This window comes from Poecilia mexicana, unplaced genomic scaffold (genome assembly GCF_051168715.1).
Source record: "Poecilia mexicana isolate PSO_F unplaced genomic scaffold, ASM5116871v1 scaffold_15, whole genome shotgun sequence".
In the NCBI taxonomy this organism is placed as follows: Eukaryota; Metazoa; Chordata; class Actinopteri; order Cyprinodontiformes; family Poeciliidae; genus Poecilia; species Poecilia mexicana.
The window spans coordinates 4,098,883-4,112,876 of NW_028263384.1; the positions used below are offsets into that span (position 1 = coordinate 4,098,883).

At 39.4% G+C, this 13,994-nt stretch overlaps 1 protein-coding gene across 1 annotated transcript; it reads right to left on the reverse strand.

Annotated features, from left to right (window-relative positions):
- Positions 1 to 4,932: 4,932 nt before the first annotated feature.
- Positions 4,933 to 9,782, reverse strand: LOC106904656 (attractin-like protein 1). Its single transcript, XM_088013189.1, has 5 exons — positions 9,704 to 9,782; positions 8,774 to 8,985; positions 7,880 to 7,998; positions 7,469 to 7,585; positions 4,933 to 5,385 (listed from the first exon to the last, which is right to left on the reverse strand). Exons 2-5 carry the CDS (start codon positions 8,979 to 8,981, stop codon positions 5,068 to 5,070), a joined length of 762 nt encoding a protein of 253 aa, XP_087869315.1. The 5' UTR covers positions 8,982 to 8,985; positions 9,704 to 9,782; the 3' UTR covers positions 4,933 to 5,067.
- Between the last annotated feature and the right edge of the window lie 4,212 nt (positions 9,783 to 13,994).

The window sequence follows — 13,994 nt, forward strand, 5'->3', positions numbered from 1 at the left end:
TTTTCGTGTTTGTAGGAGTGAGCAGTGACGTCACCGTGTGGGTTGGACACGGCTTTGTTAACCAGCTTGTTTGTTGGGGGCAGCTGTGGCGTATTTGGTAGGTTGGTCCGATATACAGGTGAGTGAAATGTTTTTTTGGGCTTGTGCATCAGTGTTGGTTCTGTTTTAGTGGCTGTGTATCCTGCTAGGCTAAGAGGTGCTGTCACTTTAGACTTCATCTGTTTGTTTTGATAGTGTCGTGGGGGTTTGCGGTTGGCGTTTACTGTGTAAGCAGTGATCTCTGGGGCAGTCCGTAAGATTAATTTCTTACTGGTTTGGTGCTTAATAAACCGCCGCCGATCCACGTAAAGAGCCAGGAATCAGTTTAACAGGTGAGTCGTGGCAGGCAGGTAAAGTATAGTGGGGACATGGTTACTTTGGAGTCATTGTGCATTTGTTTCAATTTGCTTTCACTTCACGCTGTATTTGGCGCTTAGCTGACCTTTTTTCTCTCTGTGACGTGTGATCAGTTTTTTCTTGAAAATGGAGTTTGATCTGGACAATTTTATAGCTGATCCTTCTTTGGAGAAGTTTAATAGTGCTACTAAAAACGATCTCATAGCCATTGCTGCTCATTTTGAAGTGCCTGTGGTTAAATAAGAGAAAAAGGGGGTTATTAAAGGGCGATTATATGCCGTGTTGGTTGAGCAAAAAGTTTTGCCACTTCCCGCACCAAACACCCAGGGTGAAGTTGGGGCGTTTGACCCTGAGGTACATAAAATGGAGTTGGAATTGGAGATGTGTCGTTTGGAGCTGCAGCATCAAGTTGAAATGCGTAAATTGAAATTGGAGGCAGCTGCGAAACGCGACTTGGCGTGCGGTTCTGCTGATCAGGACAGCGGTTCTGCAGGGGCAGAGTTTGACATTAATAAATGCATTCGCTTGATTCCACCGTTTTCAGAGTTGGATGTGGACAAGTATTTTGTTTTGTTTGAACGTGTGGCTAAGACACTGAGGTGGCCTAAGGATGTTTGGCTGTTGCTTTTGCAGTGTTTATTTACTGGTAAAGCACAGGAAGCCTATGCCTCGCTGTCACCTGGTGACAGTTTGAATTATGATAAAGTGAAAAGTGCAGTAGAAAAAGCTTATGAACTCGTACCCGAAGCATATAGATAGAAATTTCGCCGCCATAAAAAAATCCGACAATCAGAGTTACACTGAATTTGGGTGTGAAAAAACTGCCTTATTTGATCAGTGGTGCACTGCACAGGATGTGAAAAGCTTTTATCAGCTCCGCAATCTACTTTTGTTGGAGGAATTTCAAAATGGCTTGCCGGAAAACATTGCAACTTACATTAATGAGCAGAAAGCTAAGACCGTGTCTTACTTATCCACTTAACAAAGTGGATAAGTAATAGCCGCAGCGTCCTTGCAGTAATACCTGAGGAGGAAAGAGCCAAAGAGGTTAAAAACCTAGATCTGGATTGTGACATCTTGCCTGTTGAATGAGCATTGGGAGTATGGTGGTGTCTACAGTCAGATGCGTTCAAGTTCTGTATATCCATCCCAAACAGACCATTGACCCAAAGAGGGATCCTTTCCACTGTTAGCACCTTCTATGACCCCTCGGGATTCCTAGCTCCTGTCATTTTTATAGCTAAAAGAATCCTTCAAGACCTGTGTCAGAAGGGAATAAGATGGGATGATGCTATTCCATCAGCCGTTGCTCAAGAGTGGAAAAGCTGGATGGAGGAATTGCAACTGTTAAACAACATCAGCATCAAAAGATGGTTGAAACCTACTGATTTTGGAAAAGCAACCACTGCTCAGTTGCACTATTTTGCAGATGTGAGTGAGAAGGGGTATGGTGTTGTTACCTACCTTCCTTCCTTCTGTTGGTGTTTCTCCCGTACAAGACGATGATCATCTTTTGGCTCTTTTGATTCATCGTATTTCATCCTGGACTCATCTTGTCAGAGTGATGGGTTGGATTTTAAGATTCAAAACATTGCTCTTGCATCACAAAAGAAACAAGACACATTTTCAGCCTGCATCTGAAACAACCCAGTCTGAAGGTGCTCATCATAGGGGTGAGCTATGTACTGGCTTTCTCTCATTGGGAGAGTTTGAGGATGCTTAGATGCAGATAATTAAGTTTTGTCAGAAGAAAAGATATTCTGAAGAAATTTCCTGTCTCCATAAAGGAGAGAACGTCAAACGAAGCGGTCACATATACAAGTTAAATCCTTTTCTGGTGGATGATGTGCTGTGTGACAGCCCTGCTGAGGAGGACGTCTCAGCAGGGCTGTCATGTCTGAAGATTCTAAAGATCCTATCATTGTTGCTAAAGATCTTCATATTGCTTATCTTATTCTCCAATATATCCATAAAGAGGTGGATCATGGTGGTAGGAACCACATACTCTCAAAGCTCCATCAGAAATATTGGATTCCTGGTGCTGGTGCATTGATTAGAAAGATCATGTCAAGGTGTGTGATGGTGATGGTACCAATTTTGTGGGCGCAGAGCGCGAACTGAGATGAGCTACCGAAGATTGGAATCAGGAAAAGATCTTTGATGCGCTGTCTCTGAAGGCAGTGAAATGGATCTTCAATCCTCCAGCTGGGTCACACCATGGTGGAGCATGGGAGAGATTGATTCGTTCCGTCAGAAAGGTTCTTAATTCCACCCTGCAGACACAGCATTTGGACGAGGAAGGACTTCAAACTGCTCTCTGTGAAGTGGAGTCAATCCTCAACGGTAGACCTATTACATTGGAATCCGCCGATCCAAATGATCTGGAAGCTCTAACACCGAACCATCTTCTCTTACTCAAGTCTAATCCAAGTTTACCACCGGGTTTATTCCAGAAGGATGACATTTATGCACGAAAACGATGGAGACAAGTCCAATACATATCTGATCTGTTCTGGAAGAGATGGATTAAAGAATATCTGCCTCAACTTCAACAGCGCCAAAAGTGGATGAAAATTAGATGCAACTTTGTTCCTGGAGATGTGGTCCTTATAATGGATGACTCTGCACCTCGTGGTTCATGGATCATTGGTAGAATCACAGAAACTGTGCCTGACAAAAATGGATTTGTACGTCAGGTCTGGATTAAGACCCCAACCAGCTACTTATGCAGACCCATCACAAAGATATGCCTTCTTCAGGAGACTTTCGACCAATGAAGACAACACATTTGACTCTACTCTTGACATGACTTTTTGACTTGACTTTGTCATAATTAGATATACATCGCAGACTGACTATATTTAGGCTAAGTGCTGGTAAACTCTGGCCTATGACTGACCTACTATGGATGGATTATTTTGAAGAAAAGAAGAAATGATTGACTATTTGCAAATGACTTTCATGGACTGTTTGAATGCGTTACGTTATCTCATTGTGTGTTTTGATGTAGTGAAGTAGGTTATGGTGTTGTATGAGTAATTATTACTGTGTAATTATGTAATAATTAGGGGCTGGAATGTTGTGGATAGGGATAGTGTGAGATCACGTGGTGTTATTAGTGATTGTAGATCACCTGTTGCTCACCTGGTGACTTCAGTGAGTGGGTGATTGGGGAGGTCTACTTTTTGCTGACCGCTATGTTTTTGTCCTTGATCACTTCTTAATTCTACGGATCCGTTTTAAGCTGCTTTGGACACTGTTTTGCCTTGGATATTGACAATAAAATCATTGTAACTGCAGCTTGGATTTACGTTTCAATCAGCTTGCGTGTCAACAACCACTTCCCAACTCAGCCGCTCTGTGACTTTGTTTGATAGTCGCTAATAAATAGAGATCGTTGTTGTGGCTTTCTGTTGATACACATGACAGTCATGGATTCGGGCCGATCAGAGGATACCACGAGCAGAAGGTTTTAAGTACGATCCTCTCATTTACAATTTTTAATATGAGATTGTTGGAGAATTCTCAAAGGTGGAAGAAGCTAACAAGTTAGTTAGATGTACGCTGCATCAACCCACCAACAGAGGGTCCATCACAATGTTTTAAAACAACTGTAAGACCTGGAAAGCACAGGAACTTTCTATCTTCAGTGAAGCTGAACAACCAATCCAAATGTATATTTCATTCTCGGCAGAGATATAACAGACTGGTGAGTCACAGCTAGTCTGGCGGACTGAGAGCCTCAACCAATGAAACTTCACATAGAAACAAGGACGTTGTTTGACTGTTGCAGTAAAATCCTTCACATGCCCAAGATACTCCCTTTGGAGCATCTTGGGCACAGATGCTCCAAGGGGCTTGCTTTTTGGGGAAAAAGCATTTTTCTCCCTTTTTTATGTACATTAAAAATGTAATGACTCAGAGCAAAAGATAAAGAGTATCAAAGAGAACACTGGCTACAATTATAGCCGGTGTTCAGCAATCTTTAGCCTAACACTGCGTTAGCCATGCTCAGGAATTTTTTTTTTAAATTTTGAGGCTAATGTTGACATCATTTCCACCTGCTGGTGGTGAATTACATGTTTTGTTTTGTGTTTTAATCCCAGCGTGTCATCACAGATTTCGGTGACAAGATACAGTAGTTAGCAGTGTCCTAAAACATCCTCACTATTAAAATCATTATATTAAAGTTTTCTATTCAAAAATATTGCTTTATGTTGCTGAGACGTGTGACAGAAAAAGTTAGTTTTGTTAAATGGTAATATCTTGGTGGATGGAGCTAAAACTAGGGTGGATGTCAGTCTACAGGATTTATCAGACCAACAGGAAGCCAAATGAGCACATAAAAAAATCTACCAGTAAGTGGCAGTACTAGATATTCTAAGATTTGAATATATTAAGATCAATTCACTGGTGAATTTGATTTGGATACTGTTGATTTTACTCTTTGTTTGAGGTTGTGAGTTTATTTATAGGTTTAATCTAAAAATGTTATTTCTATCTTAAGCAATAATATGATATTAGGGATGGATTGAATGCTGCAATTCAGTAACTCAGTGCAATCTGCTGGTTTTCCTGAAATAGAAACTTTTAATCTACTTTGAATAGTAAACAGTGCCTACTGTATTGTTTGACAACTACGATCAACTGGAAAGTATGTGTGATTGAACTTTAATGATTTTTGTTGCGAATTGGTGCTTTATAAATCAACTGATTTAATAATGCAAAAAAAGACATTAAGAATTTATGATAAATAGGTTGATTCAAGGGGGGAAATATCAGTGTGGAAAGTGTTTTTTTTTCTTTGTTTTTTCCAAGATCATTAATAAAGTGTTTTGATGAGTGTGTATCCTCACCGGGCAGCACCTGGCACTCCTGCTGCTGCACCTCCCATTGACAGTTGCTGTTCAGGGAGCAGCTCCAGCAGCTGGCCAGTTGGAAACACTCCTGTTCCTCCCGCCGCTTGCACCTGGACGAGTCTCTCACCGACTTCTCACAAAAACAGAGAGAGAGAATGAGGAAACAATATTAGTTCACTTCCAAGTTTTTCATTCTCAAGTAAATACAATAAACCGGGAGAAATCAATACACAGCGCGTGGCGACACACTGAAAAATGAATAAAGAGTGATGGGCGTGGTGAATGAGAAGTCAAACAGAGCATGCAGAGTGAAAAATGAAATCAATATGAGCATTTTATACTGAGATGAAGTTTTTATTGAAGAATTCATTCTGGAAGATGGGACTGTGTCAGTTCAGAGAGTAAAATATTAAGCTTCAGCAAACACAAGGGAACTTATTTTTATTTAAACTGAAGTTAGCAAACATAACATATACGCTTATTGTAATTGTAAGTATCATCTGGTCTTTATCCGGCTCAAAATGTATTTAAATCTAAGCTGAAGGGGACAAAACCCTTGACAGATGAAACAGCACCATGTGGAAAAAAACCAAGTGCACTTCATGAATAAACAGCAAGCAGAAAAACTTTGGTCTGGGATGTATCTCGTGTTTTTGAGAACTGCATGCTCTGACCTTTGCATGACTTTGCTGGGAGAATCCAACTCGTGACAGATATCATGTCTTAAATGTTTTCCACTTATGATGAACCATAAAATCCTTATAAATGAGTTTATTACTTTGTCCAAATGGATGAGCATCAGTGACTGCCTATCTAAGGTTGCTGATGATGTCCTTTCAACTTGGCATTGTGTTAGAGCTACCGCTAACAGTAGTTAGAGCCGGAGTAAGCGGCCTTATAACCGGCATTAGAGCCGGAGTAAGCGGCCTTAGAACCGGAATAAGCCCGAGGTGAACCTCCGAGCGCTTGAGGAGGAAGTGGAGCTAAAGCCGGCGTTAGAGCCCTAAGTGAACCTCCGAGCGCTTCAGGAGGGAGCGGTAGAAAACGGTTGGCCGAAATTAGCGTTCATAAATCGGATTAACCTTGAGCTAAACACCGCTTGCACCGTGGAGCTGCAATATCTAACTTGAAGCTAACTTCATTGTGGTACCAACACATGCACGATCTGATCTCCAAATTATGCCCCGCCTCTTCCGTGACAACTCTCACAAATACAAAACATGAGTCTATGACATACAAAAAAATTAGTCTATATTTTATTAGTTTATATGTGCAATCTTTGTTTTATGTATCCATGTGAGAAAAAAATTGTTTGCATGTGTGATATTTTAGTAGTGTATGCGAGCAATTTTTGTATTTTGTGTATGTGTGAGAGAAAAATTGTATGTGTGTGTGTTATTTTAGTAGTTTATGTGCGTAATTTTAGTATTTTGTGTATGTGTTTGAGAGAAAAATTGTATGTGTGATATTTTAGTAGTGTGTATACACAATTTTAATATTTTGTGTATGCAAGAGAGAAAAATTGTATGCGTGTGTGTTATTTTAGTAGTTTATGTGCGTAATTTTAGTATTTTGTGTATGCGTGTGAGAGAAAAATTGTATGCGTGTGTGATATTTTAGTAGTTGGTGCATGCAATTTTAGTATTTTGTGCATGTGTGAGAGAAAAATTGTAAGCGTGTGTGACATATTAGCTGTGTGTGCACAATTTTCATATTTTGTGTATGCGTGTGAGAGAAAATTTGTATGCGTGTGTGACATTTTACTCGTATATATGTGCAATTTTCATATTTTGTGTGTGCACACGAGTCTTTAGTCTTGTGTGAGAGACAAAACATAGATTTTGTCCTAAAAAACTCCTCATAGTCCTGTGTGTTTCAATGTCATAACAATAATATTATTTGAGTTAAGTAAAGTAGTAATTTCATTTGTTGAGTTAAATAGATTTTTTTTTTATTTCTGTAATGCCAGTCTTAATTTTGCCAGATTTCAGCTTTAAATATTTTTTGTTTGTTTACTAAGATGCTTTCCATTTAAACATAATTCATGACTAAATTACAATATTAATTATTTATGTTAAATCAGTGTTTCCAGAAAATGGAATACATTTTTTTATATGGAGATTAGTGAATCTCCATATAATCTCAAATGATGTAAAACAGGCTGCAGCTGGACAGAAAAGGAAATATTCTTGGTATTGTAAAATAATACACACATGTCCCCTCCTTCGTGTGCCGTGCTTCCACAAGCTGAGCTGATGTTCAGACAACATGGATGGAGGTGCAGACAGAGACAAAGCACCGTCATGCTGCTGGGCCAGCTCCAGAGTCAGCTACACACACACACACACACAAAATCAGAAACATTCACAGTTTCAAATTCAGATGCAGCCAAGCATACATAGAGAGAGAAAAACAGAGGCACACACAGAAAGACAGACAAAGAATTGTTCAGATTAAAACCAGAGAAACAGGTAGAATGAATAAGTGAAATGCTGAAGATAAACACACATGAACACATAGGGCATTTTTAACTTCCATTATTTTCTCAGATTTCTTCCAGCACAACTATCAGAAAGTACAGCAGGATGTATTGTTTTTAAAACTTTTAACCTGGGTGAACTGACCACAGTGCAGTTGCTCGAGGCAGAGATGCACTTCCTGTCCTCGCACCACTGGCAGCCCCAGGTGTTGGCTGTGCAGCTGGCGCAGTCTGAGAAGCGAATGCACTGTTCGTCTGTGCTGTCTGCAAGAAGAGCAACACAGGGTGGTCGGCATATAGTAACGTTTTACCAGAGTAGAACTCCACTTTGGTTAGCCTTCTGACTGGAAGATCAGTTGGTTTTTATGGAAATGTCAATCAAGAAAGCAGGTTATGGATGGTTATTTCTTCACTTATTGGCCCTTTAAGGTATCACTTTTTAGGAAAAGTAAACATCGTGCGATAAAACTGTTAAAAACTAAAACTTGTTACACTGTTACATATGTGCCTGTTACTGTAATGGAGGCAAAAAGACAACACTAGTCACATACTCCCTTACAGAATTGATGCAACTGTTAGCTACTTCCTTGTGCAGAAATGGTGTCTGCACAAATTATGTTCGACTTACCTCAGGGCACTTTTAATCTGAAAATCTAACTGATATGTTTTCGGGATAGGCATTTATCATTTTGTTTATCATTGTAATTCAGTTGTTCTGGATCTGAGCTCTATTTTGTGATATAATTTTCAAAATACTTTTCATTTGAACTGGCAATGTGATGGAGCAAGTAGAACACAAAGAAGCAATGCTTTAGCTACATCTGGTTCAGGATTCTCCTAATTAGTTTAAAACGAGCTGATTGGGGCATTGTTGACCTCTGTTCTCATAATTACAATATGCAAACAAACTTCAAAAGCAAAGGCTTTCAAAATAATTACAGTCATCAACCTACTGGGAGTGAAGTTCGTCTTAGACAGCAGGGTTTTGTTGTTTTGGGAAGATGTAGATAAATAGAAACGGTAAGCAGAGTGGACCTACCGGGTCGTGCAGGGCAGAAAGAAGCCGGGACAATGTGATCGTGCTGTTTGGACTCCCATGGGAGACATCTGCTTTTCACCCAGAGGCAGCGAACTCCTGACCCAGCTGCCAAACACAGAGTTGGGGACGAGAAGGCTTGGCAGGACGGAGGGTTGTAGGCCAGCACATCATTCAGAAGCACACCCGAAAAGCCTCCGAAGACGTACATGGTGCTGGAAAACCCAATAATAACAGAGTTTAGGAGAGATTTGTGTGAGAAGGAAGAAACGTGGCCAATCTTAAACAGGCGCAGATGACCACCGGTGAAAACATTAAAAGGCAGCAGAAAGGACCTTTAGAAATCAAAAGAACTTTTCAGTTTGAAACTGGTCTTCTGAAGTTGAAAGCTGACATTTTCGTGGTCATAGTTGACTTTTTGGAGAGTGAATGTTGTTAAAGGATCAGGTCATCATTTCAAATGGAAGAAAGAACATCCCCTCATATTCTGATGGATTTCTTGAAGCAGACATCTAGTTTTTATTTAGGGCTGACATTTAGAGGCAGCCCTACCCTAAGAATGAACCGGTTGACTTTGATCCCAGGCAATTGACGTTAACACTTTTTATCCCTTTGAATTCTTGAAGGGTTGCAATTTGAATTCAAAATAAAATTGATCAGCACCAAGGCTGATCAAGGCTGTGTGTTCAGTGATGAAGAAAGCAGCCACACAATGTAATGATGTCATGATTCGATGTTGAGAGCTAAAACCAACCAAACCCTGAATTTCTGTAGAAGAACTGTGAAGAAGGAACTGTATCTCCATATAGAGGTGCTTCTAAACAAAGAGCTTCACAGGAAGCAAAGAGTGGGAGAGGCACCTAAATATAACACGTACTGACAGGGATGAAGTTGCAAAACAAGAAAAACCACAGAATCTTAAAGGGTACCCACCCATTGCTGACCACAGCAGAGTGACCGAAGCGGTTGACGTCTCTGTGGAGTCCTGGTCTAGGAAGGACCGTCCATTTATCACAAGCTAAAAGACAACAATACAGAAGGAGAAAAAAGGCGTTTCTATACATCAAGTCAAGTTTATTTGTACAGCAACAAGGCGGTTCAAACTGCTTTATATCAGGAAAAACATAATGCAGTCACCAATTATGAAACAAGAAATAATCGTTACATTTCGTCAAATGCCATCATTAAAATGATCAAGCAAATACACATGGAATATGTTCCATTTGCTACTAGTCAAATGGAACATTTGTACCTCCAAACAAGCATCATTTTTAAACTAAAAATTCAAATCAGGTTCCAACATTACAAAAACTACACTGATGTTTGTGGTTGAAACTTAAAAAATGGTGTATGAAAACTGATACAGAGTATAAATCATTGTCCATCATATTTGGCATCAAATTTAGAGATAATAAATCAGGAGAAAAACTTTACATGGAACGAGACTTAAGATTCAAATCATAAAAATATTTTCCTAACCTTGTATCAAATTTTATGGCTGTGGATTTAATGTAAAAAAAAAAAAAAAACAATCTTAAATATGACTCAATAAAAAGCCCTTCTCTCTTATTTTTTCCCCTGTGTAAATATTATTGCAGCTTTTTGTATTTTTCCCCATTTGTATTTTACAGCTCTGTGATGTTTTAACGACGAAAGCGTAATTAATATGGAAATGACAGGATCTGCAATTGTGTAAGACAGTCTTCAGTGAAAATGTGTCATCTCAACATTTAAGGCATCACTGCTCATCGCTGGGAAAGTTTAAGACGCCGGATTGCTAATGACCTCGTTAGACGGCTGCTAATTGAGAGTTTGTCTTTAAAGAGAGAGACGCTGCAGAGGACACTGCAACAGCTCATAACTGTGAGACTTGTGTCAGTGTCAAAAATCTAGGGTGTTGTACAGGGGTGAAAGTAGGGGGGTACGGTTGGGTACTGCGTACCCCTAAAAGATTTAGTGGGGGTACGCAGTACCTGCAAGAGAGGGGAGCGGCTGTAAAAAAAATCAGTGGGTTCACTGTGCAGCCGTGAGTTCACCCACTAATCAGCCGTGACTGATTAGTTTTTCAAGAACAATCTAAAACACGACTCAATCAGTTAATAAATAGCTTTTTTCCCATTTCATGTTGTTTCTGAACTGTTCGTGCTTTGCTAGAGCAGGGGCGCAATATGTCGATAGCGGAAGGTTTTGAGTCGATCTCGGCATTAACAAACTGAACGCCGCCAGGAGGCTGAGACCAGCACGTCCTCCTCTGACTGGCTTAAAACGTTCGTAACTTTATTAACGAACAAAAAAAAAAAAAAAGAAATCAACAAAATGTGTTCAAATTAATGACCCAACAACAATAATAATCTCAGCGATTATTGTTTCAACAAGGTGTTGCGCAATTCTGTGCGTTTCAGTTTCATTACCAAAATAACTAGCAGAGCAGAAGTTTAAAATTAACAAATCAACCACCGCTGTGTTCAGGGAGTGCTTGTTAATGATCGCAAAATAAATATCAAGCCTGAAAATCTAATATCGTAACGGACTGAATGTTATGTTTTTAACGTAATCTCTGATCGGCTTGTGGAGCGCAGGAGGTTGCCATGGCAACAGGTGTGCTTAAATGACAGAGAGTAAAAAGATGCGAGTGGTTTAGAGTTGATCACCTGTTCGAGTTGTTTTACCTTTGTCTTGGCTCATCACAGCCGCTGTAATTTATGAACATTCAATAAACTACAAACTTACCATACCATACCAACTTTATTTATAAAGCACTTTAAAGCAACCACAGCTGATACAAAGTGCTGTACATTAAAACACAACATAATTTTTTTTTTAATTACCTCATTCTAATTACCTGGACTCAGGGCCGTGCAGAGACCACTAAAGGGGCAGGTGCTCAAAAAGTTTTTTGGGGGACTTGTGTTTGAACGTGAAGTTGCTCATTTGAGCTTGGAAATGAGCAGAGATACATAATCAGCCCCAGAATATTTAAAATACTATTCTAAACAACGTTGTTGGAAGCTGTCCTTTATTTTCCATTAATACAGAAAATAAACCTCTAAACGTTACATCACTGACAGGCTGAAAGTCTTTATTATTTATTATTAATTTTTCATTCTCTTAAGAATGTAGAGATAATTAAATGATCTAAACAAGACCTTAAAGTGGTTCCAGTTTCTCTCGATGGCCAACCTGTTGAAACTGTGGCAAATTTTAAATACCTTGGGTCGTTCCTGGACAGTCAGCTCAACTTTGCTGAAAACACTGACTATATTTTGAAGAACTGTTCTCAGAGACTCTACCTTTTAAGAAGACTTAGTGATCATGGGGTGCTCCAACTAGACTCTAGTTGGGGCACCCCTATGTCTTGAATTTGGGGGGGGAAAAAAATCATATTTTATTTATCACTACAGAAGGGTTCAGTGAATGCACATATGAAACTGATGGGTTCGGTACCTCAAAAAAGGTTAAGAACCACTGCTCTGGATCCTGTTGGAGGAAAACCATCCCAACTTCAGAAGATGAGCTTTAACCTAACAGAGCTCTGTGGTTCCTCCTGTCAGTATGAGAGTCAGGTTGAGGAGGCGCCATGTTAGGAAGAGAAGCGGAAGCTGCAGGATCTTCAGAACAAACAGGTCATGATGCTGGGCTACTGATTATCCTTCTGTCTGGACACAGCATCAATAGAACCTGTTTAAAATCTAAAATGAATGGTTATGTGCCAGACATGGAAAACTGGGATGCACTCCATGCCATGAAGTTCAGAATTTAGGTCTCATGGCATCTCAAGGTGTCAACATTGCAGCCAGTGGGCTGAAGGAGATATGGCTCCATTTTGTAGCAATTCAAGAGCTACCCAGCTTTTAATGCTTCCCAAAAAAATTCATCAGCACAGAAACTCCAAAGCACACAATGAAGCAATATGTATATATAATTATTATTTTTTGTCATAGTACCCCCAAGAATTTAAAACTACTTTCACCCCTGGTGTTATATACAATGACAATGTCTATGGTTTTAATATATGAGTGAGTGGTTATTATCAGCTTCTAAAATGATTAAAATCCTCAAGTGAATGAAACCACACACAATGTATTTCACCGTATCATTATTTAATGGGCCAAGTGGGGAGATTCGTCATCTTGCGATCTGAAAGTTATGGGTTTGATTTCAATTCCAGGTTGCCAAGCAATCTGTGTATTAGGGTGCATTCACACCAGCTGTGTTTAGTCCACTTTAATCCAACTCTGTTTGCCTAGAAAGTCTGGTTTGTTTGGGAGAGAATGAATCAACCCAACTCTGATACGAACCAAAGAAAAGCAAACTCTGGTCCGCCGATAAAATCAGGTCTCGGTTCGGTTAAAATTAACTCTGATGTGGTTCGAATGAATATGTGTATACAAGTGAACCTGAGAACGTTTCAAAAGGAGGAAGCGGAATACAGCACAGGGCATTCTGGGTAAATACCAGGGATGGAGGCCTTGAGGCCAGTCTTGGTTTGGTTTTGTTCAATAAATTGGGTCAAGGTCGGTTCAAGACTCAAATGGGTGTGGTTACATTTACTAAATTAAATATTAGTTTATTATGACCATTATTAGTTTAATACAAAGAAATAGCTTTGGTTGAATAATCAACCATTTTTCCATTAATTTTTCCATTTTGTGGTGTAGAGCTTCATTTATGGCATAAAAGTTACAAGTCTGAGGTGTAAATATTACAGTCATTCAATCATTGAAAGGATTGAGTTTTTTTATATATATAATTTGCCAGTTTTAAAGGCCAGGAATTTGGGTTTTACCAGCAACTTCTGGTAATCTCAGGAGAGTACATGACTCAAGCAAACTTGATATCTACGCAGAGGATTAAGTGGTCAAAAAGACCCTCACTTAGACTTATTTTCTTTCAGACTGTGTTGCTTGTGTCCAACAGATCTTGGCAGAAACTGAAACACATTACTAACCTCTTATTTAATACAATTATTGCAAAAGCTACAGCAGCCAAATGTCTGCACTACCTTAAAGAAGCTCAATAATTTGGCTACTTCTTATAACAGGTGAAAAATGGGAAGTGAAGCCATAGAGGACAAAGCACTACCAGTTCCAATTAAAGTTCATTAACCAGAATCAAATCCTATTACACTGCAAAAGAGTCAGAACTTTCTGTGTCTGTGAACAAAAATGTCCACAAAGTCTTCAGATATGAGCAAACTACAAAAAGTTCTGTCAGGGTTTATAAG

Bases quoted from the DNA above. Each gene is read 5' to 3' on its own strand.
- LOC106904656 (XM_088013189.1), bottom strand. From the start codon at position 8,981: ATGTACGTCTTCGGAGGCTTTTCGGGTGTGCTTCTGAATGATGTGCTG. The intron at 7,999-8,773 runs GTAGGTCCACTC...CTCTTCTTGCAG, and splicing joins TTTCTGCCCTGCACGACCCG to ACAGCACAGACGAACAGTGC. The intron at 5,386-7,468 runs GTGTGTATTATT...TTTTGTGAGAAG, and splicing joins GCACACGAAGGAGGGGACAT to TCGGTGAGAGACTCGTCCAG.